The following is a 27,773-nucleotide window of genomic DNA, read 5'->3' as shown; positions in this document are numbered from 1 at the left end:
ACAGGTTAATTTTTTTAAAAATAAAAAGGAGTAGGGACTTCCCTGTTGGTCCAGTGGTTGGGAATCCACCTTCCAAAGCAGGGAACATAGATCTCACATGTCATGGGGCAACTCAGCCTGCTGGCCACAGGCCACAACAAAAGATCCCATCTGCTGCAGTGAAGATCCTGTGTGCCACAACAAAGACCTAAAGTGGCCCAATAAATAAATAAATACTAAAAATAAATAAATATAAAGGACTAGAATGAAATGGGAACCCAAGAATTAAAAATGGCAGGAAATGAGGCAAAGAGCATTGAGAGAATATAAAGGGATGCAAGAATTCTACCTTTATGGAAAGAAAAATAATCAGGCTAAATGAGAAATCACATGTGCTGAAAGAAGTGACATGGCTCCCAAAATCTAGAAATAAGGACCCCAGAGTTACTCCCAAATACTCCAAGTATGTCCTAACTAAAGACCTGTGAATTTTCTTCAGGGAAAATATTACATTAAGTCAGTTGAAATAGAATTTAGCTGCATAACCACCTTTAAATCTATGACTTGTTTGTCTTTCCTCAGGCTGGGAAGAAACCTTCCAATCCAGCCTTCTGGTGGATAAATGGAAACGGAGAAGAAGTGAGATGGAGTTTTGAGGAACTAGGATCTTTATCAAGGAAATTTGCAAATATACTTACAGAAGCCTGTGGCCTGCAAAGGGGAGATCGAGTAATTTTGCTTTTGCCCAGGATCCCTGAATGGTGGCTTGCAAATATAGCCTGTCTGCGCACAGGTTAGTAGTGTTGGTGTTGCAATATTTAAAGTATGGTGGATGAGAGATTTTCCAAAACATCTAAGTAATCATGAGACATTTATTTTGGCCATTTTTATCTGAAGAACTATACACAACATGGTATTATTCTCGAGAACCTTAGAAATGTGTTGGAAACATGCCATATCTTTTGACCTATGAGTTGGGTTTTTTTTTAATAATGAAATACATTTAAGTTAATACCAATCAACAATCAAACACCTATAGACCAATTTCTTCTCTCCTCCTATAGGATTCACAATCATCTGCAACTCAATCAGTCACAAACTCAAGGAACCCATCCTAGTTCCTGCGTCAAACCTTTATTCCTCTCATGGTTAATTACCATTCATCTAGTGCCCTAAGCCAGGCATCTGCTACTCCTCCTTCCTAATCAGTTCTTACATCTTATAAATTTTACTTCCTACATGGCTCCAAAGTACCTCCTCTTCTCCAACTTCATTGCCCTTTCCTTACTTCATTTTTACTATCTTCTGAGTGGATTTTCCCAAAAGAATCCCTACTCCTGATTCTGTGTGTGTCTATACCCTATCTCAATCCAATTCATCCTCCACAGCAGTGTTCTTTCTAGAACACATATGTTATCCTTTTATTTTGTTGCTTGATAGTATTTAATAACTCTTTGTTGCCTACCAGATAAAATCTGAGGTGAACTGTGGAAAGCTCTAGCTATCTTCCATGTGTTTTTCTCATTTTCCCACACTCCTACTCGTCAGCCATCTCAAACAGTTTCCTATAAGGTTTGTGATCTTTCTTGTCTCCTTGATTTTGTGCACACTATTTCCTAGGCTTAGAAAGTATTTCATTCACACCTAACCCATTAAACAACTCCTATTAAACTTAAAAGTCTCAGTTCTAATGTCACCTTCTCAGCAACATCGCACTGATCTCCCAGTCTAGGTGCTTTCTTTTTTGGGTGGCCACAGGACTAGGTCAATTTTCATTCCAATCCCAAAGAAAGGCAATGCCAAAGAATGCTCAAACTACTGCACAATTGCACTCATCTCACATGCTAGTAAAGTAATGCTCAAAATTCTCCAAGCCACGCTTCAGCATACGTGAACCATGAACTTCCAGATGTTCAAGCTGGTTTTAGAAAAGGCAGAGGAACCAGAGATCAAATTGCAAACATCCGCTGGATCATTGAAAAAGCAAGAGAGTTCCAGAAAAACATCTATTTCTGCTTTATTGACTATGCCAAAGCCTTTGACTCTGTGGATCACAATAAACTGTGGAAAATTCTGAAAGAGATGGGAATGCCAGATCACCTGACCTTCCTCTTGAGAAACCTATATGCAGGTCAGGAAGCAACAGTTAGAACTGGACATGGATCAACACACTGGTTCCAAATAGGAAAAGGAGGACGTCAAGAATGTATATTGTCACCCTGCTTATATAACTTCTATGCAGAGTACATCATGAGAAACGCTGGGCTGGAAGAAGCACAGGCTGGAACCAAGATTTCTGGGAGAAATATCAATAACCTCAGATATGCAGATGACACCATCCTTATGGCAGAAAGTGAAGAGGAACTAAAAAGCCTCTTGATGAAAGTGAAAGATAAATGTGGAAAAGTTGGCCAAAAGCTCAACATTCAGAAAACTAAGATCAGGGCATCTGGCCCCATCACTTCATGGCAAATAGATGGGGAAACAGAGGAAACAGGGTCAGACTTTCTTTTTTTGGGCTCCAAAATCACTGCAGATGGTGATTGCAGCCATGAAATTAAAAGACGCTTACTCTTTGGAAGGAAAGTTATGACTAACCTAGATAGCATATTGAAAAGCAGAGACATTACTTTGCCAACAAAGGTCTGTCTAGTCAAGGCTATGGTTTTTCCAGTGGTCATGTATGGATGTGAGAGTTGGACTGTGAAGAAGCTGAGCGCTGAAGAATTGATGCTTTTGAACTGTGGTGTTGGAGAAGACTCTTGAGAGTCCCTTGGACTGCAAGGAGATCCAACCAGTTTATTCTAGGGGAGATCAGTCCTGGGTGTTCGTTGGAAGGACTGATGTTGAAGCTGAAATTCCAATACTTTGGCCACCTCATGCGAAGAGTTGACTCATTGGAAAAGATTCTGATGCCTGGAGGGATTGGAGGCAGGAGGAGAAGGGGATGACAGAGGATGAGATGGCTAGATGACATCACCAACTCAATGGACATGAGTTTGGGTGTACTCCAGCAGTTGGTGATAGACAGGGAGGCCTGGCGTGCTGTGATTCATGGGGTTGCAAAGAGTCGGACATAACTGAACTGAAAGAAATAGTATGTGTTTCTAATTTAACCTGTACTGTATTGTCTGGGCATACTCAGTTCAGTTCAGTTCAGTTCAGTCGCTCAGTAAACTCCCGGAGTTTACTCATAACTCATGTCCATTGAGTCAGTGATGCCATCCAGCTATCTCACCCTCTGTTGTCCCCTTTTCCTGCTGCCCCCAATCTCTCCCAGCATCAGGGCTTTTTCAAATGAGTCAACTGTTCGCGTGAGGTGGCCAAAGTTTTGGAGTTTCAGCGTTAGCGTCAGTCCTTCCAATGAACACCCAGGACTGATCTCCTTTAGGATGGATTGATTGGATCTCCTTGCAGTCCAAGGGACTCTCAAGAGTCTTCTCCAACACCACAGTTCAAAAGCATCAATTCTTCGGTGCTCAGCTTTCTTCACAGTTCAACTCTCACATCCATACATGATCACTGGAAAAACCATAGCCTTGACTAGACAGACCTTTGTTGGCAAAGTAATATCTCAGCTTTTCAATATGCTATCTAGGTTGGTCATAACTTTCCTTCCAAAGAGTAAGTGTCTTTTCATTTCATGGCTGCAATCACCATCTGCAGTGATTTTGGAGCCCCCAAAAAGAAAGTCTGACCCTGTTTCCTCTGTTTCCCCATCTATTTGCCATGAAGTGATGGGACCAGATGCCATGATCTTAGTTTTCTGAATGTTGAGCTTTAGGCCAACTTTTTCACTGTCCTCTTAAACTTTCATAAAGATACTGTTTAGTCCTCTTCATTTTCTGCCATAAGGATGGTGTCATCTGCATATCTGAGGTTATTGATATTTCTCCCTGCAATCTTTATTCCAGCTTGTGCTTCTTCCAGCCCAGCGTTTCTCATGATGTACTCTGCATATAAGTTAAATAAGCAGGGTGACAATATACATTCTTGACGTCCTCCTTTTCCTATTTGGAACCAGTGTGTTGATCCATGTCCAGTTCTAACTGTTGCTTCCTGACCTGTATACAGGTTTCTCAAGAGGCAAGTCAGGTGGTCTGGTATTCCCATCTCTTTCAGAATTTTCCACAGTTTATTGTGATCCACAGAGTCAAAGGCTTTGGCATAGTCAATAAAGCAGAAATAGATGTTCCTCTGGAACTCTCTTGCTTTTTCAATGATCCAGCGGATGTTTGCAATTTGATCTCTGGTTCCTCTGCCTTTTCTAAAACCAGCTTGAACATCTGGAAGTTCACGGTTCACGTATGCTGAAGCCTGGCTTGGAGAATTTTGAGCATTACTTTACTAGCATGTGAGATGAGTGCAATTGTGCAGTAGTTTGAGCATTCTTTGGCATTGCCTTTCTTTGGGATTGGAATGAAAACTGACCTTTTCCAGTCCTGTGGCCACTGATGAGTTTTCCAAATGTGCTGGCATATTGAGTGCAGCACTTTCACAGCATCATCTTTCAGGATTTGAAATAGCTCAGCTGGAATTCCATCACCTCCACTAGCTTTGTTCGTAGTGATGCTTTCTAAGACCCACTTGACTTCACATTCCAGGATGTCTGGCTTTACGTGAGTGATCACACCTTCGTGATTATCTGGGTCACGAAGATCTTTTGTGTATTCTTGCCACCTCTTCTTAATATCTTCTGCTTCTGTTAGGTCCATACAATTTCTGTCCTTCATCGAGCCCATCTTTGCATGAAATGTTCCCTTGGTATCTCTAATTTTCTTGAAGAGATCTCTAGTCTTTCCCATTCTGTGTTTTCCTCTATTTCTTTGCATTGATCGCTGAAGAAGGCTTTCTTATCACTCCTTGCTCTTCTTTGGAACTCTGCATTCAGATGTTTATATCTTTCCTTTTCTCCTTTGCTTTTCGCTTTTCTTCTTTTCACAGCTATTTGTAAGGCCTCCCCAGACAGCCATTTTGCTTTTTTGCATTTCTTTTCTATGGGAATGGTCTTGATCCCTGTCTCCTGTACAATGTCACGAACCTCATTCCATAGTTCATCAGGCACTCTATCTATCAGATCTAGGCCCTTAAATCTATTTCTCACTTCCACTGTATAATCATAAGGGATTTGATTTAGGTCATACCTGAATGGTCTAGTGGTTTTCCCTACTTTCTTCCATTTCAGTCTGAATTTGGCAATAAGCAGTTCATGATCTGAGCCACAGTCAGCTCCCGGTTGTTTTTGCTAACTCTATAGAGTTTCTCCATCTTTGGCTGCAAAGAATATAATCAATCTGATTTTGGTGTTGACCATCTGGTGATGTCCATGTGTAGAGTTTTCTCTTGTGTTGTTGGAAGAGGGTGTTTGCTATGACCAGTGTGTTCTCTTGGCAGAACTCTATTAGACTTTGCCCTGCTTCATTCCATACTCCAAGGTCAAATTGCCTGTTACTCCAGGTGTTTCTTGACTTCCTACTTTTGCATTCCAGTCCCCTATAATGAAAACTACATCTTTTTGGGGTGTTAGTTCTAAAAGGTCTTGTAGGTCTTCACAGAACCGTTCAACTTCAGCTTCTTCAGTATTACTGGTTGGGGCATAGGCTTGGATTACTGTGATATTGAATGGTTTTCCTTGGAAACGAACAGAGATCATTCAGTCGTTTTTGAGATTGCATCCAAGTACTGCATTTCAGACTCTTTTGTTGAGCATGATGGCTACTCCATTTCTTCTAAGGGATTCCTCCCTATAGTAGTAGATATAATGGTTATCTGAGTTAAATTCACCCATTCCAGTCCATTTTAGTTCGCTGATTCCTAGAATGTCGACGTTCACTTTTGCCATCTCCTGTTTCGCCACTTCCAATTTGCCTTGATTCATGGACCTAACATTCCAGGTTCCTATGCAATATTGCTCTTTACAGCATCGGACCTTGCTTCTATCACCAGTCACAACGACAACTGGGTATTGTTTTTGCTTTGGCTCCATCCCTTCATTCTTTCTGGAGCTATTTCTCCACTGATCTCCAGTAGCATATTGGGCACTTACCAACCTGGGGAGTTTATCTTTCAGTATCCTATCATTTTACCTTTTCATACTGTTCATGGGGTTCTCAAGGCAAGGAGACTGAAGTGGTTTGCCATTCCCTTCTCCAGTGGACCACATTCTGTCAGACCTCTCCACCATGACCCGTCCATCTTGGGTGGCCCCACACGGCATGGCTTAGTTTCATTGAGTTAGACAAGGCTGTGGTCTGTGTGATCAGCTTGGCTAGTTTTCTGTGATTATGGTTTCAGTGTGTCTGCCCTCTGATGCCCTCTTGCAACACCTACCATCTTACTTGGGTTTCTCTTACCTTGGAGGTGGGGTATCTCTTCACAGCTGCTCCAGCAAAGCACAGCCGCTGCTCCTTACCTTGGATGAGGGGTATCACCTCACAGCTGCCCCTCCTGACCTTGAACTTGGAGTTGCTCCTCTCGGCCCTCCTGCACCCGCGCAGCCGCCACTCCTTGGATGTGGGGTTGCTCCTCAGTCATTCTCATAGGACTGTGAAAAAGCTTCTAAAAGGCAATGACATATTCATCTCTGTGACTCCAAAGATTGGCTTACAGTAAATTTCAGCGAAATATTTGTTGAATTAATATCTTTATTATAATAAATAATTATATTAACTTTCTTAATTTACTATAATCATTATTTGCATTTGAGGAGAGCTATATGCTCTAATCTCATGTGTACTTGTAAATTATTCACTGGAGTTGCACAGTCCACTTTTGCATAGTTTTTTAACAAAATGACCGCTTTCATGAATACTGTTCAAGCTCACTGTCTTAATAACACAGGGCTTCCCTGGTGCCTCAGTGGTAATGAATCTGCCTGTCAATGCAGTAGATGCAGGCTCAATCTGGGTTGGGAAGATACCCTGGATAAGAAATGGCAACCCACTCCAGTATTCTTGCCTGGGAAATCCCATGGACAGAGGAGTCTGGCGGGCTACAATCCATGGGGTCACAAAAGTGTTGGACACAACTTAGCAACTAAAAAACAGCTTAGTAAAAGACTAATGTTATATATATATAAAACATTATATTATATATAATGTTTGCAGTATATATAATGGCTGCAGTAGGTCTTCTTTGCTGCACGGACTTTCTCTAGTTGCAGAGATTAGGGGCCACTCCCTAGTGGTGTGTGAACTTTCACATTGTGATGGCTTCCCTTGTTGTGGAGCATGGGCCCTAGGGCATGAGGTCTTCAGTAGTTGCAGCTCATGAGCTACAGAGTGCAGGCTCAGTAGTTGTGGCACACGGGGCTTAGTTGCCCCATGGCATGTGGGATCCTCCCAGACCAGGGATCAAACTGGTGTCCCCTGCCTTGCAAGGTAGATTTTAAACCACTGAACCACCAGGGAAGCCCCAGTAACAGACTATTTGATTGCCAGGACCAGAAATCCATTCATATTCAATAGTTCAATAGTGAAGAAGAATTATTGAATATTTACTGGAGAATTTTACAGGGGAAAAAGTGCAGAAAGAAAAACTGGCCTCAGTAAGAGGTCAGGCTATTCAGCAGGCAGTTTCTGTCTCTACTTTTTTTGCTCTGAAGCTGTTGCACAAAGGGGGACCCCTTCCAGGGCCCAAAACTGGGCTCTTGTCTAACACTCAGAAATGAATTGTCTGAGGAGACACATGTGCTGACAAAGCAAGAGATTTTATTGGGAAAGGGCACCTGGGTGGAGAGCAGAAGGTAAGGGAACCCAAGCAATCTTGGGTTTTATGGTGATGGGATTATTTTCTAATGTGTTGTCTTTATCCAATCATTCTGACTCAGAGAACTTCTTGGTGGTGCATGCCTTGTTCAACCAAGATGGATGCTAGAGAGAAGGATTCTGGGAGGTGGTCGGACATGTGGCGTCTCCTTTTGACCTTTCCTGAACTCTTCCAGTTGGTGAAAGCTTATTAGTTCTGTGTTCCTTACCAGAACCTCCTGTGGTGAACAACTCATGCAAATGGTTATCATGGTGCCTGGCCAGGGTGGGAGGTTTCAGTCAGTGTGCTTCCCCCCCTAACAGAGCCACAGGGCCTCTTGTCTCTCTGCTTCTCTCAAGCACCTGCTCCTTTGACCTCTTCTTTCTTGCTAAGGAATAATTTCTCTTCATTTTGGTTGGTGCATGGTTTTGATTTGCTAGACAAATATCTCAGGTCCTAACCTATATGTCACATCCATTAATCCACTCAGTCTCTTAAAATTTAAGGCAGAATCTGATTGGCACAGCTTAGATTAGGCCAATCAGAAGTGATCAGAGGCAGCTTCAACTGATAAAGCTTGGTTATTGGGGCTGTGGGCAGAAGGAAGGAAGGTTCTCTTAGAATAAGGAGGAATAAATGGTAAACCTAATATACTAACAATGCTAGTCTTCCAAATAGAATTAAAAATGAACTTATAGTTATTGGATTTCTTAATAATTTTCCCCTTTTAATAAAACTTAACTAATTTTTGCAAGTAACCTCAGCTATTTATGTATTACATAGGGCTATATACATGTGACAAAATGATAAAGAAATGCAAAGGAATGGTTAACACAATATTCTGGATCATGACTACCTGGAAATTTGGGGCAGAGCTCACAGAAGGCTTTAAACATATTGTTAAACTCTCTTTTTAAAGCTAGATGGTGGATAATTCTTATTTTCTTATTTTTTAAGGGGATACACTACATAAGCTCTGTTGCATAGTTGGTAGTTTTTGCAATAAAATAAGAAAAATATACAATTTAACTGTACCTTTGTAGGAGTCATAAATGTTTGGGGATGCATTACTAAGGGTATAGTCGTGAGAAAACTGTTACTGTACTTTCAAAAAAGGAAAAGTACATAGTACTGAAGAGGAATAATGTTACAATATAGCATTCAAAATCAGAATTACTGGAAACTTGGAGAAATGTAAGTTCTTCAGCTCCACTCAAGGTTTACCGAATCTAAAACTGGAGTTGAGATATAAAAACCTAGAAATCTGTTTTATTAAGCCCTGTAGGTGATTCTGGTGCATGTTCAAGTTTGAGAACCACAGAACTAGAAGAAATAAGCCTCTCTCTTTCTGGGGGCCTGGAGAATGACAAGAAAGACCTGGGTAAACTGGCAGATTTTGCTACTGGTCACTAACCAGCTTATGTTAGTGTGTGGAGAGCGGAGCTCTGCATCTTAGGAGAGGCCTCTCATTATCCTGTTTATGATACGGGGTATATAAAATTACCAAATTTATTAATTTGCCTGAAGGGTCAAAAGACTCTGACATGAGTAGCCCTCTCTCCCTGCTAACAGACCTACTTAAGACAAAATTAAGCCAGAAGTTTGTTTAGCGGACAAAACAAGTAACTTTCATAATTTAATTTATTGGCACTGGAGTTTGAAAGCTCAGTTCATCCACCTCGTCTTATTATACTTTCAAGCAATAAGTGTTTACTGGTCACTTGCTATGTTTTAGGAGCTGTGGTGTTTATGATCCAGTGGGAGCGAGAGTCAGGAGTCAAGTAAACACAGAGTTGATAAGTGTGACAGGTGCTATAAAGGCAATAGCACAAGAGCCACTGTAATGTATGAGGGGTACTACTACAGACTGCGAGAAGGTCAGGCGCATGAGTCAAGCTGAAACTGAGGGATGAGTCGGCCAGAGGGAGAAGGTATGGGTGATGGGAGCATTCATTCTAAGCAAATGGAAAAGCTTCTACAAAGGTCCTGAGCCAAGAAATAATTTGTAGATTTGAGAAAATGAAAACAGTGCAGTGTGAATATAGGTACTGGCTAGGGGCCACTTCATCCCAGGGATTATAATATGTAAAATCTCTTAACAGAGACTTCTCCTCTAGACAGGCTTAGATGCATACTACCAGGATTTGCCCTAGTAAGTCTCCTTTTTCTATGTTCTGTGGCTGCAGTATCCCTTTCTGAAACCAATTTTATATTAATATATTATATATAAGGGTATGGCTTAATCTTGCTGCTCTGTGAATCATTATGTCTGTTTATATTGACTATGAATATCTCTATTCTATTTTATATTGAGTTTACAGTTTAGCTCTTGGAAGGCAATCTATTTCCCTTATTTCCAAGTTCTTAGAGAGATATGCCTATAGTCTCCAGGGCCAACAACAAACTCATCATATTTTCGTTTTCAAACTCTTGCGTATATATGTAGGTCAAATTCCTTTACAACAGAAATCTCAGTATATAATCATTAAAAAAATAGTAATTGCCAAGAACATGTTCCTTTAAGTGCCATTTACCACAAAAAGTTACTATCCCACCCAATCTCGGCCTACAGGTCTTGAAGAAGTTTATATAACATTTGTGGTCCCTCTGGAATTATAATAAACATTCACTCATTTTGAAAGATTGTTGCTGAGCCATGAAAAGACGCTGGAATTCTTGGCCTCTGGAGGAGAGGAATTCAATTCAGGGCCAGTGACGAGGCTTGATCACTCAGAGCTTTTGTGTAATAAAGTTTTATTGAAGTATAAAAGAAATAGAGAAAGCTTCTGACATAGACATCAGAAGGGGGCAGAAAGAATGCCCCCCTGCTAGCCTTTAGCAGTATGTTATACACCTATCAGCAAGCTGTTAATTAGAGAAAGGAGATATCCTGAAATTCAGAGAGGCACCAGGTCCCTTACCCACAACATGAATTTTAAGATAACATTGGCACTTGTCCCGGGCCATAAAATGATTGACATGAATCTTGAAGAAAGACAGGTTTCCAAGTAAATATATAGTTTTATTAATATAGATTAGGAGAACAATGTATGAGTAAAACATACAGGTTTGTTGAGCCCTTATCATTCTGAATCTTAAGCGAACTGACTTGAAGAAAGACAAAGTTTAGGGTGAATACATAGTTCATTAACATAGCTTAAGACAAACATTTCCATAAGAAAATATGCATTGATTAGCTCAAGATTTGAGAAAAGTGAAGTTCAGGTGGAGCCAGGTGTCATCATGGCAACACAGAATTTTAAGAGAAACCTTTTAATTTTGTATAGAGATGGGAAAAAAATCTGACATTTGTTTGTTTCCTCCTGCCGCTTAAGAGAGATAAAAAATGTCTGACACTTGCAGCCTATTTCCTCTGTTTGGAGACCCCTGGGCTTCCTGCCTGTTACTCTCTCAATTTGCTCGTTTTATCATCACAAAAGCCTTATGATTAGGAAGAGAAAATCTCATTTTATAAACAGAGAAGGGAAAGCTTTCATAGTTGGGGGAAAAGGAACATTAAGTCATTTGCCCAAAGGCATTCAGAAACTCAGTGTAGAGCCCAATGCACCCTCTAGAATTTTCTAGAAATTTTTATAAAATTTGAAAATAAGAACAGTTCTTTAAAAATCAACTATATCTCAATAAATTTAAAAAAATCATCTAGATGTGGTAATTCAACATCATGGTAGTGTGAGATGTTTACTTTTTCTCTCCCCTTCAATTTGCAACAAGTAAAACATATAACTCTACAAAGGTTCCTCTGCCCAACACACCAGGGTACCAGAGAGATCCACACATCTGTACATCTGAAGGTGGATGGAATGGTACATAGGAGGTGGAATCAAGGGAACAAGGTGGGGGAGTGCCCATAATCCTGGCTCTTTGACCACAGTGGATGAACACACATCTGAGAAAGAATTCAGTGGTGGCTGGGGAGGTGGTGTACACAACTCCAGCTTTCCAGCAGCAGCAGTACCTGCAGCTAAAGGGAACCAGGCAGCAGCGGCAGAGCCTGCAACCCCAGCCCTACCAGCTACAGGGGTGCTGAAGGCTCCAGCACCCCTGCACAAGGCAGCAATGCCTGCAAACCTGACAACCCCAACCCCAGAGGTAGCAGAGGTGCCTGCCATTATGGTGCACCCAGTGGTGACATGAGCAACAACAGCAACGCTTGCAGCAGAAGGCACCAAAGACTCCAAAGGCGCAAGCAGTGACAATGAGGGCTCCAGGCACACCCCTGACAGAGGTAACGAAGGGTGGAAAATACTGATTCCATAGTACTGTCAGAGGCTGGTCAGGTTAGGGAAAGCAAAGATGCGTGTTGTGGTGCCACCTGCTGGAAAACAAAACAAAGTCCTCTAATTACCAATGTATTGAATTTTTAGAATCAAAGTAAACAAATCTTCCCAGGTGGCCCCTAGTAGTTAAGAATCTGCCTGCCAATGGAGAAGATACAATAGATGCTGTTTCAATTCCTGGGTCAGGAAGATCCCCTGGAGTAGGAAATGGCAACGAACTCCAGTATTCTTGCCTAGAAAATTCCATGGACAGATGAGCCCAGTAGGCTACTGTCCATGGGCTGCAAAGAGTTTGATATGTTTGAGCACACACACACACACACACACACACACACACACAACAATCTTACCTAATAAGAAAGATACTCACTCCTTCAAATGTGTGGGCAGAGGAAAAAGATAACGAGCACTGTGAAAAACCACAGTAATAAAGTATCACAAAAAGAAAAGTGACACTTCTCCAGAAACCAAACTTAAACTCATGGAAGATTGCAATCAGATAGAATTCAAAATAGCTGTCAATAAGCACAAGAAAACTCAGAAAGTCATTTCAATGAGCTCAGGAATAAAATAGAATAAAAACAGAAGGAATATTTTACCAAAAGGTTGGATCTCTAAAAGAGATACAAACAGAATTTCTAGAGCCAAAGAACTCAATAAATGATATAAATAATGCAATAGAAAGCACTGGAAATAGAGCAGACCATAAAGAAGAAAGAATTAGCAAGCCATGACTTCAGAAGTCTAGAAATGATCCAGACCAGAAAGGATAACTTTTATTTTTTTTAATGCAGAGATCTATTTGATTCCCTTAGGAAAGGCAACATAAGGAGGCTTCTGCAGAAAAACTAAAGCTGAGGGAGTTCATCACCTCTACACCTGCCTTACAGGAAATGTTGAGGGCTTCTTGAAGATGGCAAAGAGTACATGGCAGTAATATCCTCCATGAACACATCAAAAATACATTTACTTGTGGAAAATTCTCACTGAAAACTAATTGGAAACTGGCAGAAGGACTTCTGTACAACCAAGGCTATAAGAAAGACATACATATAAAAGGGTAGGGTGGGAATAAAAGTGATTGAGTTGGGACCTGTGCTCCTGGGAGGGAACTTAGAGGAAAAAGGAGATTTCTTGGGTGGACACCTGCCCTAGGGAGTGAGTAGGTCAAGTCACAGACAGGGCATCTCAGCCCTGGGGACCCATGTGGAGGAGGCAATACCCACTAGCTGCTTGGAGAACTATTGGTACAGATAGAAAGGCTGGAGAAGCTTAGATTCCTCTTGTGAGGAGCACACAGATGCTGGTTTGTCCCTGGGCAGAGCGGAGAGAGATCTGCCCTAGGGGTTACCAGGTTTTCTGAGACCACCTAACTGTGCACCCCAGTCCAAGGTGACCAGTTCCCGCTCATTCCACACCACAGCATGGCACTAGATATAGGGAAACCACAACCCAGGAAAAGACATGACAGTAGGCTACATCTAAGTGGAGCCCCAGACACCTACATAGACAGAACACTGGACCTCTAGACACACAAGCCCTATTTCCTTTATCACTTCCGACCTTTGGGGCAAAGGTCCTGGTGCAGGAAGAAGGAAAAACACACATTCAAATGGAACAGTGCCAGTTCCAAATGGCCAAAAGACACATGAAAAGATATACAACATTACTAATTATTAGAAAACTATAAAACAAAACTACTAGATATAACCTCATACCTATCAGAATATCTATCATCAAAAAGCCTACAGATAACAAATGGAGAGGATGTGGAGAAAGGGGAACCCTTGTACACTGTTAGTGGGAGCTCAGATTGGTACAGCCACAGTATGGAGGTTCCTCAAAAACTAAAAATAGAACTATCAGATGACCCAGCAATTCCATTCCTGGGTATATATCTGGAAAAAATGAAAACACTAATTCAGAAAAAAGATACATGCACCCTAATGTTAATAACACAATTTACAAAGTCATGGAAGATATGGAAGCAACCCAAGTGCCCACCAATAGATAACTGGATAAAGAAGATGTGAGATATATAATGGAATATTATTCAGTCATTAAAAAGAATAAAATTTTGCTATTTGCAGCAACATAGATGGACCTAGAGAATATTATGCTTAGTGAAATAAGTCAGACAGAGAAAAACAAATACTATATGTTATCCCTTATATGTGGAATCTAAAAATAACACAAATGAATGTGTATGCAAAATAGAAACAGATTCACAGATATAGAAAACAGAGTGGAGGGGAGAGAGGGAGGGACAGATTAGGGGCATGAGATTAACAGATACAAACTACAATGTATAAAATACACAAGCTATAAGGATATACTGTATAGCACAGGGAATTAAAGCCATTATCTGTAACAACATAAAGGAGTATAATCTGCAAAAATACTGAATCATTATGCTGTACACATGAAACTAATGTAATATTGTAAATTAACTAAACTTTAATTTAAAAAAGAAATGTTGAAAGGCTCTTCTACCAAAAACAAAAGGGCAGAAGTACACAAAACCTTGAGGAAGGTAATAGAATCAGAAAATTGCAACTGTACATTAGAATAGGTTGTTAAACAATTATAGCATAAAGGTTAATGGGGGAAAGCAATAAAAAATAACTACAGTTACTTCAATTTGATAATGACCTCACAACACAAAAAGATAATTTTGAAACAACAAAATAATTTGAGACAATAGAAACATAAAAGGGGAAGAGAGAAAGGAGAGAGACTGTATAACTAAATGAAGAGAAAGTGAAAGTGTAAATCTCTCACTCGTGTCCAACTCTTTGCAACTCTATGGACTATACAGTCCATGGAATTTTTCAGGCCAGAATACTAGAGTGGGTAGCCTATCCCTTTCTCCAGCAGATCTTCCTGACCCAGGGATCACACCAGGGTCTCCTGCATTGCAGGAGGGTTCTTTACCAATTGAGCTATCAGGGAAACCCCCCAGTGAAGACAAGATGTTATTGGCAGTAAAAGGACTATTGAGATACAGTGCAACCAGAAAACAAGATAAATGGCAGTACTAAATCCTCATTTATCAATAATTACCCTAAATGTAGATTCATTGGTAAAAACTTTAAAAAAAATTTTTAATTAAAAAAATTAAGTAAAAAAAAAAAAAAAAAAAGAGTAACTGGATGGATTAAAAATAAGACCCAACTCTATACCTCCTCTAGGAAACTTCTCTCAGCTCTAAGGTCAAAAATAGCCTCAGATTGAAGGGATGTTAGATGATACTCCAAGCAAATGGCGGCCAAAAGAAAGTAGGTGTAGTCATACTCATATCAGAGAAAATAGACTTTCAAGCCAAAAGATATAAAGCCAGAAGAGATAAAGGTGGACATCATATAATGACAAAGGGAACAATCCCTCAAGAAGACACAAATAATTGATATCTATCTATGTATCTGTAGATCTATATTTATCTATCTGTTTGTCTTTCTATCTATATACATACACATTTAACACAGGAGTAGCAAAACATATAAAGACCTACAATGGAGAAACTGACAGGAGCATAATAATGGAAGGGTACTTTAATGCCTCACTTACATCAATGGACAGATCATTCAGACAGAGTGTCAATAAGAAGGCAATGGCACCCCACTCCAGTACTCCTGCCTGGAAAATCCCATGGACAGAGGAGCCTGGAAGGCTGCAGTCCATGGGGCTGCTGAGGGTTGGACACGACTGAGTGACTCCACTTTCACTTTTCACTTTCATGCATTGGAGACGGAAATGGCAACCCACTCCAGTGTTCTTGCCTGGAGAATCCCAGGGATGGGGGAACCTGGTGGACTGCTGTCTATGGGGTCACACAGAGTCGGACACGACTGAAGTGACTTAGCAGCAGCAGCAGCAGCAGCAGCAGCAAAACATATAAAGACCTACATGGAGAAACTGACAGGAGCATAATAATGGAAGGGTACTTTAATGCCTCACTTACATCAGTGGACAGATCATTCAGACAGAGTGTCAATAAGAAAACGTTAACTTTAAATGAAATATCAGACCAGATAAACTTAATAGATTTATATGAATATAGCATAGCCCATCCAGTGCAACAGAATACACATTTTTCTAAAATGCACATGGAACATTCTCCAGGATAGATGACATGTTAGGTCACAAAGCAAGTCTCAATACAATCAAGGAGATTAAAACTATATTAAGCATCTTTTTTGACCACAATAAAATGAAACTAGAAATCAACTATAGGAAATCTGGAAAAATCACATATATGTGAAGACTAAACAACATGCAACTTAAAAACTATTGGCTCAATGAAGAAATCAAAGGAGAAAATTTAAAATACCTAAAGACAAATGAAAAGAAAAAGATGATATACTAAAATCTATGGGATGCTGCAAAAGTGGTACTAAGAGTGAATAATATAGGCCTACCTCAAGAAATAAGAAAAACCTCAAATAATCTAAACCTTATACCTAAAGGAGCTAGAAAAAAAAGAATAAAAAGAAAAAAAGAAAGAACAAAGCAAGCCCAAAATCTGTATGAGAAAGGAAATAATGGTAAAATAATAATAAAAGTTAGAGCTGCTGCTGCTGCTGCTGCTAAGTCGCTTCAGTCGTGTCCGACTCTGTGCAACCCCATAGACGGCAGCCCACCAGGCTCCCCCGTCCCTGGGATTCTCCAGCCAAGAACACTGGAGTGGGTTGCCATTTCCTTCTCCAATGCATGGAAGTGAAAAGTGAAAGTGAAGTCGCTCAGTCGTGTCCGACTCCCAGCGACCCCATGGACTGCAGCCTACCAGGTTCCTCCGTCCATGGGATTTTCCAGGCAGGAGTACTGGAGTGGGGTGCCATTGCCTTCTCCAAAGTTAGAGCAGAGACAATGAAATAGAGACTTAAAAGACAATGGAAAAGATCAATGCAACTAAAAGTTGGTTCTTTGAAAGGATAAACATGACAAATCTTTAGATAGACTCACCGAAAAAACAGAGAGAAGGCTCAGATAAATAAAATCAGAAACAAAAGAGGGTAAATTACAATGGATACAATAGAAATACAAAGGATTATAAGTCTACTATGAAGTCTACTACTATACACCAACAAATTAGACAACCTAAAATAAATGAATAAATCCCTAGGATCCTACAATCTTCCAAGACTAAAGCATGAAGATATAGAAAATTTGAATTGACTGATTACTAGTAAGGAGATTGAAACATTAATCGAAAATCTTCCCCAAAATAAAAGTCCTCCAGCAGACAGCTTCACAGGTGAATTCTATCAAACATTCAGAGATTTAGTAGCTATCCTTCTCAAACTATGGGGCTTCCCAGGAGGCACTAGTGGTAAAGAACCTGCCTGCCAATGCAGGAGACTTAAGAGATTCAGGTTTGATTCATGGGTTGGGAAGATCCCCTGGAGGAGAGCATGGAAACCCACTCCGGTATTCTTGCCTAGAGAACCCCATGGACAGAGGAGCATGGCAGGCTACAGTCCATAGGGTTGCAAAGAGTTGGACATGACTGAAGCAACTTAGGACACACACATGCACTTCTCAAACTATTTCAAAAAAATTGAAAAGGAGGGAATGCTTCCCTAACTCATTTTACAAGGCCATCATTACCCTGATTACAAAATCAAACAATGAAAACACACAAAAAGAAAATTACAGGCCAATGTCTCTGATGAATATACATGCAAAAATCCTCAACAAAACATTAGCAAACCAAATACAAAAATGCATTAAAAGAATCACACACCAGGATCAAGTGGGATTTATTCCAGGTATGCAAGGATGATTCAACATCTGCAAATAAATCAACGTAATATACCACATTAACAAAGTGAAGAATAAAAATCATATAATCGAGAATTCCCAGGCGATCCAGTAGTTTGGACTCTGCTTGCTCACTGCCAAGAGCCTAGGTTCAATCCTTGGTCAGGATCCCATAAGCCACAGGGCACAGCCAAAAAAAAAAGAAAAAAAAAAAAAATCATATGATCATGTCAATAGATGCAGATGCAGGAAAAGCATTTAATAAAATTCAATACTCATTTATGATAAAAACTCTCAAAAGGGGATAGAACAAATGTACCTGAAAAGGCTATTTATGACAAACCCACAGCTAACATAATACTGGTGAAAAACTGAAAGCTACCCCTCTAAGATCATGAACAAGAGTACCCAATCTTACCACTCTTACTCAACATAGTGCTAAAACTCCTAGTGACAACAATTAGGCAAAAAAAGAAATAAAACACATCTAAACTGGAAAGAAAGAAGTAAAATTGTCATTATTTGTAGATGACATGATTTCATATATTGAAAACCCTAAAAATTCAAATGAATGAAACTAGACCATTATCTTACACCATTCATAAAAATTAACTCTAAATGGATTAAAGACATGAATGTAAAAACTAAAACCATAAAACTCCTAGAAGAAAACATATACAGTATGCTTGTTGACATTTTTCTTAGCAATATCTTTCTGGATATGTCTCCTCAGGCAAGGGAAGCAAAAGCTAAATTAAACAAACAAGGCTATATCAAAATAAAAAGCTCTGCACTGCAAAGAAAACCATCAACAAAACAAAAAAGAAAACCTACCAAATGGGAGATGTTTGCAAATAAGATCTGATAAAAGGTTAATATCCAAAATATATTAACTCATGGAACTTCCCTGTGGTCTATTGAAGGACTCTGTGTTTCCATTGCAGGGGGCATGAGTTTGATCCCTGGTTGGGGAACTAAGATCACACATGCTGCACAGCACGGCCAAAACCACCAAAAAAAAAAAAAAAAAGTTAGCTCATGAAACTCAACAACAAACAACCCAATTAAAAAATGGGCAGAGGATCTGAATAGACATTTTTCCAAAGAATATATATGATGTTCAACACCTGTATGAAAAGTTGTTCATCAGCATGAATTATCAGGTAATTGCAAATCAAAACCACAATATTACTTCACATCTATTAGAATGACTATTGTCAAAAAAACAAGGAATAACGGAGAGGATGTGAAGAAAAAGGAACCCTCATACACTGTTGGCGAGACTGTAAATTGGTGCAGTCACTGTGGAAAAAAGTATGCAAATTCTTCAAAAAATTTAGAACTACACACACACACACACACACACACACACACACAATGGAATACTACTCAGCCATAAAAAGGAATGAAATCTTGCCCTTGCAACAACATGGATGGACCTTGAGAGTCCATAAGGCAAAGTTGTGAAATAAGGCAGACAAAAAAGACAAATACAATATGATTTCACTCATATGTAGAATATAAAACAAATAATAAAACAAAATAAACAAAAATAAAATAACAAAAACAAACTCAGAGAACAAAATAGTGATTACAAAGGGCAAGGGGTTTGGGGTGGGAGAAATGGGTAAAGGAGGTAAGATGAGCATGGAAACTAGTCTTTGGTTATAAGTTAAATTATAATGTTGTCAATTTATAAGTCAAATTATAAGTAAATTTACAATTATTAGTCAAATTATAATTTCTAAGTCAAATTAAAATGTATACACAAAACATATGTTATAAACCAACATTACTGGGATTTAAAAAATCATCTAATTCACTTTCTCAAACCTTGATATGCATATGAATCATTGGGTTCTTGTTAAAATGCAGATTCTGATCCAAGAAGCCTGGGAGAATCCTGAGATCCTGCATTTCTAACAAGCTCCCAAGTGATGTAGATGCTGCTATTCCAGGGAACACCCTTCAGTTCAGTACAGTCCCTCAGTCATGTCCAACTTTTTGCAGCCCCATGGACTGAGCATGCCAGGATTCCCTGTCCATCACCAACTCCCAGAGCTTGCTCAACTCATGTCCATAGACTCGGTGATGTGATCCAACCATCTCATCCTCTGTCATCCCCTTCTCCTCCTGCCTTCAATCTTTTCCAGCATGAGGGTCTTTTGAAATGAGCCAATTCTTTGCATCAGGTGGCCAAAGTATTGGAGTTTCAGCTTTAGCACTAGTCCTTCCAGTGAATATTTAGGACTGACTTCCTTTAGGATTGACTAGTTAGATTTCCCTGCAGTCCAAGGGACTCTCAAGAGTCTTCTTCAACACCACAGTTTAAAAGCATCAATTCTTTGGTCCTCAGCTTTCTTTATAGTCCAAATTGCATGTCCAAACATGACTACTGGAAAAAACCATAGCTTTGACTAGATAGACCTTTGTTGGCAAAGTAATGGCTCTGTTTTTTACTGTGCTGTCTAGGTTGGTCATAGCTTTTCTTCCAAGAAGCAAGCATCTTTTGATTTCATGGCTGCAGTCATCGTCCGTAGTGATTTTGGAGCCCAGTAAAATAAAGTCTGTCACTGTTTCTGTTGTTTCCCCATCTATTTGCCCTGAAGTGATGGGACCAGATCCATGATCTTAGTTTTCTGAATGTTGAGTTTTAAGCCAGCTTTTTCACGCTTCTCTTTCACTTTCATCAAGAGGCTGTTTAGTTCCTCTTCACTTTCTGTCATAAGAGTGGTGTCATCTGCATATGTGAAGTTATTGATATTTCTCCTGGAAATCTTCATTCCAGCTTGTGCTTCATCAAGCCCTGCACTTTGCATGATGTACTCTGTTCAGTTCACTTCAGTCTCTCAGTCATGTCCGACTCTTTGTGACCCCGTGAATCGCAGCATGCCAGGCCTCCCTGTCCATTACCATCTCCCAGAGTTCACTCAAACTCATGTCCATCGAGTCAGTGATGCCATCCGGCCATCTCATCCTCTGTCATCCCTGTTTCCTCCTGCCCCCAATCCCTCCCAGCATCAGAGTCTTTTCCAATGAGTCAACTCTTCACATGAGGTGGCCAAAGTATTGGAGTTTCAGCTTTAGCATCATTCCTTCCAAAGAACACCCAGGGCTGACCTCCTTTAGAATGGACTGGTTGGATCTCCTTGCAGTCCAAAGGACTCTCAAGAGTCTTCTCCAACACCACAGTTCAAAAGCATGAATTCTTCGGCACTCAGCTTTCTTCACAGTCCAACTCTCACATCCATACATGACCACAGAAAAAACCATAGCCTTGACTAGACGGACCTTTGTTGGCAAAGTAATGTCTCTGCTTTTGAATATGCTATCTAGGTTGGTCATAACTTTCCTTCCAAGGAGTAAGCATCTTTTAATTTCATGGCTGCAATCACCATCTGCAGTGATTTTGGAGCCCCAAAAAATAAAGTCTGACACTGTTTCCTCTGTTTCCCCATCTATTTCCTATGAAGTGATGGGACCGGGTGCCATGATCTTCGTTTTCTGAATGTTGAGCTTTAAGCCAAGTTCTTCACTCTCCACTTTCACTTTCATCAAAAGGCTTTTGAGTTCCTCTTCACTTTCTGCCATAAGGGTGGTGTCATCTGCATATCTGAGGTTATTGATATTTCTCCCGGCAATCTTTTCCAGCTTATGCTTCTTCCAGCCCAGCGTTTCTCATGATGTATTCTGCATAGAAGTTAAATAAGCAGGGTGACAATATACATCCTTGACGTACTCCTTATCCTATTTGGAACCAGTCTGTTGTCCCATGTCCAGTTCTAACTGTTGCTTCCTGACCTGCATACAGGTTTCTCAAGAGGCGGGTCAGATGCCATTTTAGTTCAGTGGTTCCTAAAATGTGGACGTTCACTCTTGCCATCTTCTGTTTGACCACTTCCAATTTACCTCATTAAAAAATTTAACTCATTTAAAAAAAAAAATTAACTCATTTAATCCTTAATAATCCTATAAAGAAGGTAGTGTTATTATAATCCCCATTCTACAGATGCAGAATCTGAGACTCTCAGAGGTAAAGTAGTCTTGTTCAAGACCAAGCTTTAAGAGTATCTGTCTCTAGGACACTCTCTTGACCACTACACTGTACCTTACTGTACCTTACAGTACAGTTTATAGCAGATGGGAAAAGAAGCACAGAAAAGATGAATGCCTCAATCCTTCTCTTTGGAAAGAAATTATAAAATTAATGTATGTTTTAAGAGGCACTTTGGCCACCTGATGCAAAGAGTTGACTCTCTGGAAAAGACCCTGATGCTGGATAAAACTGAGGGCAAGAGAAGGGGGAGACAGAGGATGAGAAGTTGGATGGCATCACTGACTCAGTGGATGAGCAACTTTTGAGCAATTTCAGGGAGATAGTGATGGACAGAAAACCCTAGTGTGCTGCAGTTCATGGGGTCGCAAAGAGTTGGACACGACTCAGCAACAGAACAGCAACAAAAGATGCACTGAACCAAGGTGGTTAAATTACAGCCTAAGTCAGGCTGCAGTGTTCAGTCCATGCACTGCCCCTGCTACTTCAGTGATTCAGACATTATTTATAGGGTGGACTAAGAATGCTGCCTGCCATATCAGCAAACAAAGGATGTCATGTCCATCAAGCCGTCGGCTACTACAGTTGCCTCCAGAGATGAGCCCTGAGGGAACTCAGGTTGAGAAAGAACAGATTAGCCCTAGATAGTTAAGGTGAATATCAAAGGAATGAGATCAGTGAGCCTAGACTCTTGCATCTTCCCATACACAGAAAAGCACTAATTGATTAACTTGCCATGTCTGGTTTTCTTTAATTAACAGTAATCTTTTGATGTTCCAACTACCTGGTTTTTGTTGCAAACCCCCGTGTATATCCTGGCTTCTCCCTTCACCCTTCAGAACAGTCCCTCAGAGCTATCTGAGAAAGCCCTCAGAAAGTCCTCCCAATAAAACATAATTCTCAACTTTTATGTTGTGTATTTTCTAGTTAACAATAACATTTGTGTTTTTGGTAGAGATTAAATGTTAAAATATGCAAACACTTACACAGCACCTAACACTCAAAGTACTCAATAAATGTTGGGTAATATTACTTTTTAATTCAAAACCCTCTTCAAGTTAAATGTTATGAATGGTCTCCAGATAGAAAATAATTAATTATCCAGGATTTAACATCCTTTCATGTTAGATCAAAAGGGTCCTAGACTTTGAGATTCCTTTAAAGGCAAAAGTATAGTAATGAAAGGGAGACAAATAGATATCCTGCCTGGAAAATTGACTAACTCACCCTGAGAAGGAAATGGCAACCCACTCCAGTGGTCTTGCCTGGAGAATCCCAGGGACGGTGGAGCCTGGTGGGCTGCCGTCTACGGGATCGCACAGAGTCGGACATAACTGAAGCGACTTAGCAGCAGTAGCAGCAGCACCCTGAGAAACACTGAATATACATGGGTTATCTATACTACCTTAATTAATATGATGAAGGAAATCCTTTCTAAATACTTTCTTTTCTTCTCTTTTAGGGACAGTTCTAATTCCAGGAACCACTCAGATGACCCAAAAAGACATCCTCTACCGACTACAATCTTCAAAGGCAAAGTGCATTATTACCAATGAAGTTTTAGCTCCAGCAGTTGATGCTGTTGCATCTAAATGTGAAAATCTGCACTCCAAACTAATTGTGTCTCAGAGCCCCAGAGAGGGTTGGGAGAACCTAAAGGAGATGATGAAGTGAGTAACCATAATTGTTGTAGAACAGCTTTCCAAAAAGAAACACAACATTGATAAGATAGTCAACCCTGGATTAACCAGAAAAATGAAAATTAAAATAATAGACAAAGGGAACAACTGGTGATTATAGTGCAAAGCTCTGAGGCAAGGAACTGGTGGTGTTTTTCATAGGTTGGGATCTCAAGGAAGCACACCATAAGACAGACATTAGTTGTGTAAGTTTAGTAAGAAGTTATCTTAGGAGCAATACCTGTGAAGAAAAGGGAACAATGTGGGATTGGGCGGCTGTTGAAATTTATCATCCATATACTTCAAAAAAGCCATCAGTCAACTTATGGGGATCACTGGAGTTTACATAGCCCTTCAAAGCTATGTCCAGCTAAAGCAAGAGGTCTAATCAGATCAGATCAGATCAGATCAGTCGCTCAGTCGTGTCTGACTCTTTGCGACCCCATGAATCGCAGCACGCCAGGCCTCCATGTCCATCACCAACTCCCAGAGTTCACTCAGACTCACATCCATTGAGTCAGTGATGCCATCCAGCCATCTCATCCTCTGTTGTCCCCTTCTCCTCTTGCCCCCAATCCCTCCCAGCATCAGAGTCTTTTCCAATGAGTCAACTCTTTGCATGAGGTGGCCAAAGTACTGGAATTTCAGCTTCAACATCATTCCTTCCAAAGAGATCCCAGGGCTGATCTCCTTCAGAGTGGATTGGTTGGATCTCCTTGCAGTCCAAGGGACTCTCAAGAGTCTTCTCCAACACCACAGTTCAAAAGCATCAATTCTTTGGCACTCAGCTTTCTTCACAGTCCAACTCTCACATCCATACATGACCACAGGAAAAACCATAGCCTTGACTAGACGAACCTTTGTTGGCAAAGTAATGTCTCTGCTTTTGAATATGCTATCTAGGTTGGTCATAACTTTCCTTCCAAGGAGTAAGCGTCTTTTAATTTCATGGCTGCAATCACCATCTGCAGTGATTTTGGAGCCCAAAAAAATAAAGTCTGACACTGTTTCCACTGTTTCCCCATTTATTTCCCATGAAGTGATGAGACTGGATGCCATGATCTTCGTTTTCTGAATGTTGAGCTTTATGCCAACTTTTTCACTCTCCACTTTCACTTTCATCAAGAGGCTTTTGAGTTCCTCTTCACTTTCTGCCATAAGGGTGGTGTCATCTGCATATCTGAGGTTATTGATATTTCTCCCGGCAATCTTGATTCCAGCTTGTGTTTCTTCCAGTCCAGCATTTCTCATGATGTACTCTGCATATAAGTTAAATAAGCAGCATGACAATATACAGCCTTGACGTACTCCTTTTCCTATTTGGAACCAGTCTGTTGTCCCATGTCCAGTTCTAACTGTTGCTTCCTGATCTGCATACACATTTCTCAAGAGGCAGATCAGGTGGTCTGGTATTCCCATCTCTTTCAGAATTTTCCACAGTTTATTGTGATCCACACAGTGAAAGGCTTTGGCATAGTCAATAAAGCAGAAAGAGATGTTTTTCTGGAACTCTCTCGCTTTTTCCATGATCCAGCGGATGTTGGCAATTTGATCTCTGGTTCCTCTGCCTTTTCTAAAACCAGCTTGAATATCAGGACGTTCACGGTTCACATATTGCTGAAGCCTGGCTTGGAGAATTTTGAGCATTACTTTACTAGCATGTGAGATGAATGCAATTGTGCGGTAGTTTGAGCATTCTTTGGCATTGCCTTTCTTTGGGATTGGAATGAAAATGGACCTTTTCCAGTCCTGTGGCCACTGGTGAGTTTTCCAAATGTGCTGGCATATTGAGTGCAGTACTTTCACAGCATCATCTTTCAGGATTTGGAATGGCTCAACTGGAATTCTATCACCTCCACTAGCTTTGTTCGTAGTGATGCTTTCTAAGGCCCACTTGACTTCACATTCCAGGATGTCTGGCTCTAGGTCAGTGATCGCACCATCGTGATTATCTGGGTCGTGAAGATCTTTTTTGTACAGTTCTTCTGTTAATCAGTAACTGGGTACAAACTGTCTTTAGAAGGAGGCATGACCTTGAGCAAGGCAGCTATCTTCAGCCAAGGCAATATCTAAAGAGGGATCTCAGCACCTGAAGGGCAGCATGTCCTAAAATTCTGCAGCAGGATCTAGGAGGTACATCACAGCATCAACCACAGAGCTATTATCGTCTCCCATAGGAACTAATCAGAATCAATCCTTCTGTGGATGCTGTATTATTCCCTTGCTGACAGTGACATTTCTATCAGGTTATAGTAAGAAGAATACTTAATAGATGCAATTAATAAAACTATTACACAGATATTCAAGCCCTGATATGGGGTGCTTCTAGGGGTCACTTGGAACTTTTTGTCAAGTATTGGTTATCTTAGCTTTAGGGTGGCAGCAAATTCCCTCTCTAGAATGAGCTTCCTACCTTTACTCAATGATTTTGGAGCAAGCTTGCAACTATGGACTTGTTCTTTGTCATTGTTTAGTTGCTAAGTTATGTCCGACTCTTTGTGATATCATGGACTGTAGCGCACAGGGACTTGTTATGACTCTTCTAAAATAGTTAACATTTGTTGTGTGCGTACATGCTCAGTTGTTCAGTTGTGTCCCACTCTTTGAGACCCTATGGACTGTAGCCCACCATGCTCCTCTGTTAATGGCATTTTCCAAGGAAGAATACTGAAATTGCCATTTCCTATTCCAGGGGATCTTCCCAACCCAGGGATTGAACCCATGTCTCCTGTGTCTCCTGCACTGGCAGGTGGATTCTCTATTGAGTTCTTACCAAAAGCCAAATTCTGTTCTAATAAAAATAGTGTTATAATTGTATAATATCTAACACTTATATGGCACTGGTTATGTGCCAAAAACTGCACTTCAGATATATTGGGTTGGCCAAAAAGTTCATTAGAGTTTTTCAATAAGATATTATGGAAAACCTCAAATGAACTTTTTGGCCAACTCAATATTAACTCATTTAAATATCACAACAAACTATGGGGTAGGAAATGTTAAATATACAGATACTCATGCTCAGTCGTTTCAGTCATATCCAACTCTTTGCGACACTATGGATGGGATTTTCTGGGCAAGAATACTGGAGTGGGGTTGCATTCCCTCCTCCAGGGGATTTTCCTGACCCAGGGATCAAACCCACATCTTCTGCATTGCGGGTGGATTCTCTGGTTAGACAGATAAATAAGGTCAAATGTTAGGATCTGGCAGAACTGGGTTTCACACTCAGGCAGTCTAGCTTCTAAGCCCACACTATTACCTGCTAGGTTTACTGCTTCTGAGAGATTGGTACAATAAACCTGCCTTAGGTTTCATGAGCAATAATATCTGTGATAGAAGTGATAGGTACACAGTTATAGGTACTAGCTTTATAATGAAAAAAATTATGGAATCATAGCCTAAACATTTGGTTTAGGATTTAAGTCCTATGTTAGGATTTAAAAATAGAAATAGTTCTCATAGCTGAATATTTCTGATTCATTCATTTTCAGCTCAATATTTCCTAATAAAATTCTGTATGATTCTTAGAGCCTCAAATGTACAGAGTTTACTTCCTCTCAGCTGCCCTGATGTATGACATATATAAAAGCCCAATTATCATTTGGAACCAAAATGTTTTCTTTCTTTAACTGAAACCCTTCCTTCCCTAAGTGGATACTTAGATCCTCTTCAGTCTTTTTGCTTACTATATTCAGAACTATGTAGACTCTCTTGTGTGAAACAGAAAAACCATCCTTTTGAGGGGGCAGCAAATGGTTTTTTACAAACAGGATGGATAGTAAATATATAGGATTTGCAGGCCATGTAGTCTCTATCATACCTACTCACTGTCATAGTGTAGAAAGCAGTCATAGGCAATATGTACAAGAATGGACACAGTTGTGTTGCAATAAAACTTTATGTGTGAAAACAAAAGGCAGGCCATGTTTGGCCCATAGGCCTGTAGTTTAATGATCCCTGCCTTATACCATTACACATGACTTCTATCAACATACTCATTTTTTTTTTAATCACATTTTACCTCACATATACATGATTAGAAGATCATAGAATACTCATTCTGTAGAAGGTATGATAAAATTCTTGAGTTTTTTTTGTAATGCTTTCACTCTTCTTCATCACACAGTAAAAAGCTATGAAGTCAACCTGTTATAAATGGGCTATTGATGGCAAAGTTTAGCTTGTTTCCAGAAAGCACCTTAAAAGATGGAGACAGATGGCTTTTACCTTGGAATTCAGTATAAGTCCTTAGGG

General features: G+C 40.1%; 1 protein-coding gene across 3 annotated transcripts in view; it reads left to right on the top strand.

The window, feature by feature from the left end:
• ACSM3 (acyl-CoA synthetase medium chain family member 3) overlaps positions 1-27,773 on the top strand; it is a 57,480-nt gene that overhangs the window by 8,613 nt on the left and 21,094 nt on the right. For all 3 annotated transcript variants that reach the window (XM_044935812.2, XM_006062634.4, XM_006062633.4), the window contains exons 3-4: positions 562-772; positions 23,300-23,507. In XM_044935812.2, the coding sequence (XP_044791747.1) occupies positions 562-772; positions 23,300-23,507 (419 nt within the window). The remainder of the gene's footprint in view (positions 1-561; positions 773-23,299; positions 23,508-27,773) is intronic.

The sequence above is a fragment of the Bubalus bubalis genome, chromosome 24, assembly GCF_019923935.1.
Source record: "Bubalus bubalis isolate 160015118507 breed Murrah chromosome 24, NDDB_SH_1, whole genome shotgun sequence".
NCBI lineage: Eukaryota > Metazoa > Chordata > Mammalia > Artiodactyla > Bovidae > Bubalus > Bubalus bubalis.
Note: the sequence above shows the minus strand (reverse complement) of the source record. Positions and strands in the feature narration are given on the sequence as shown.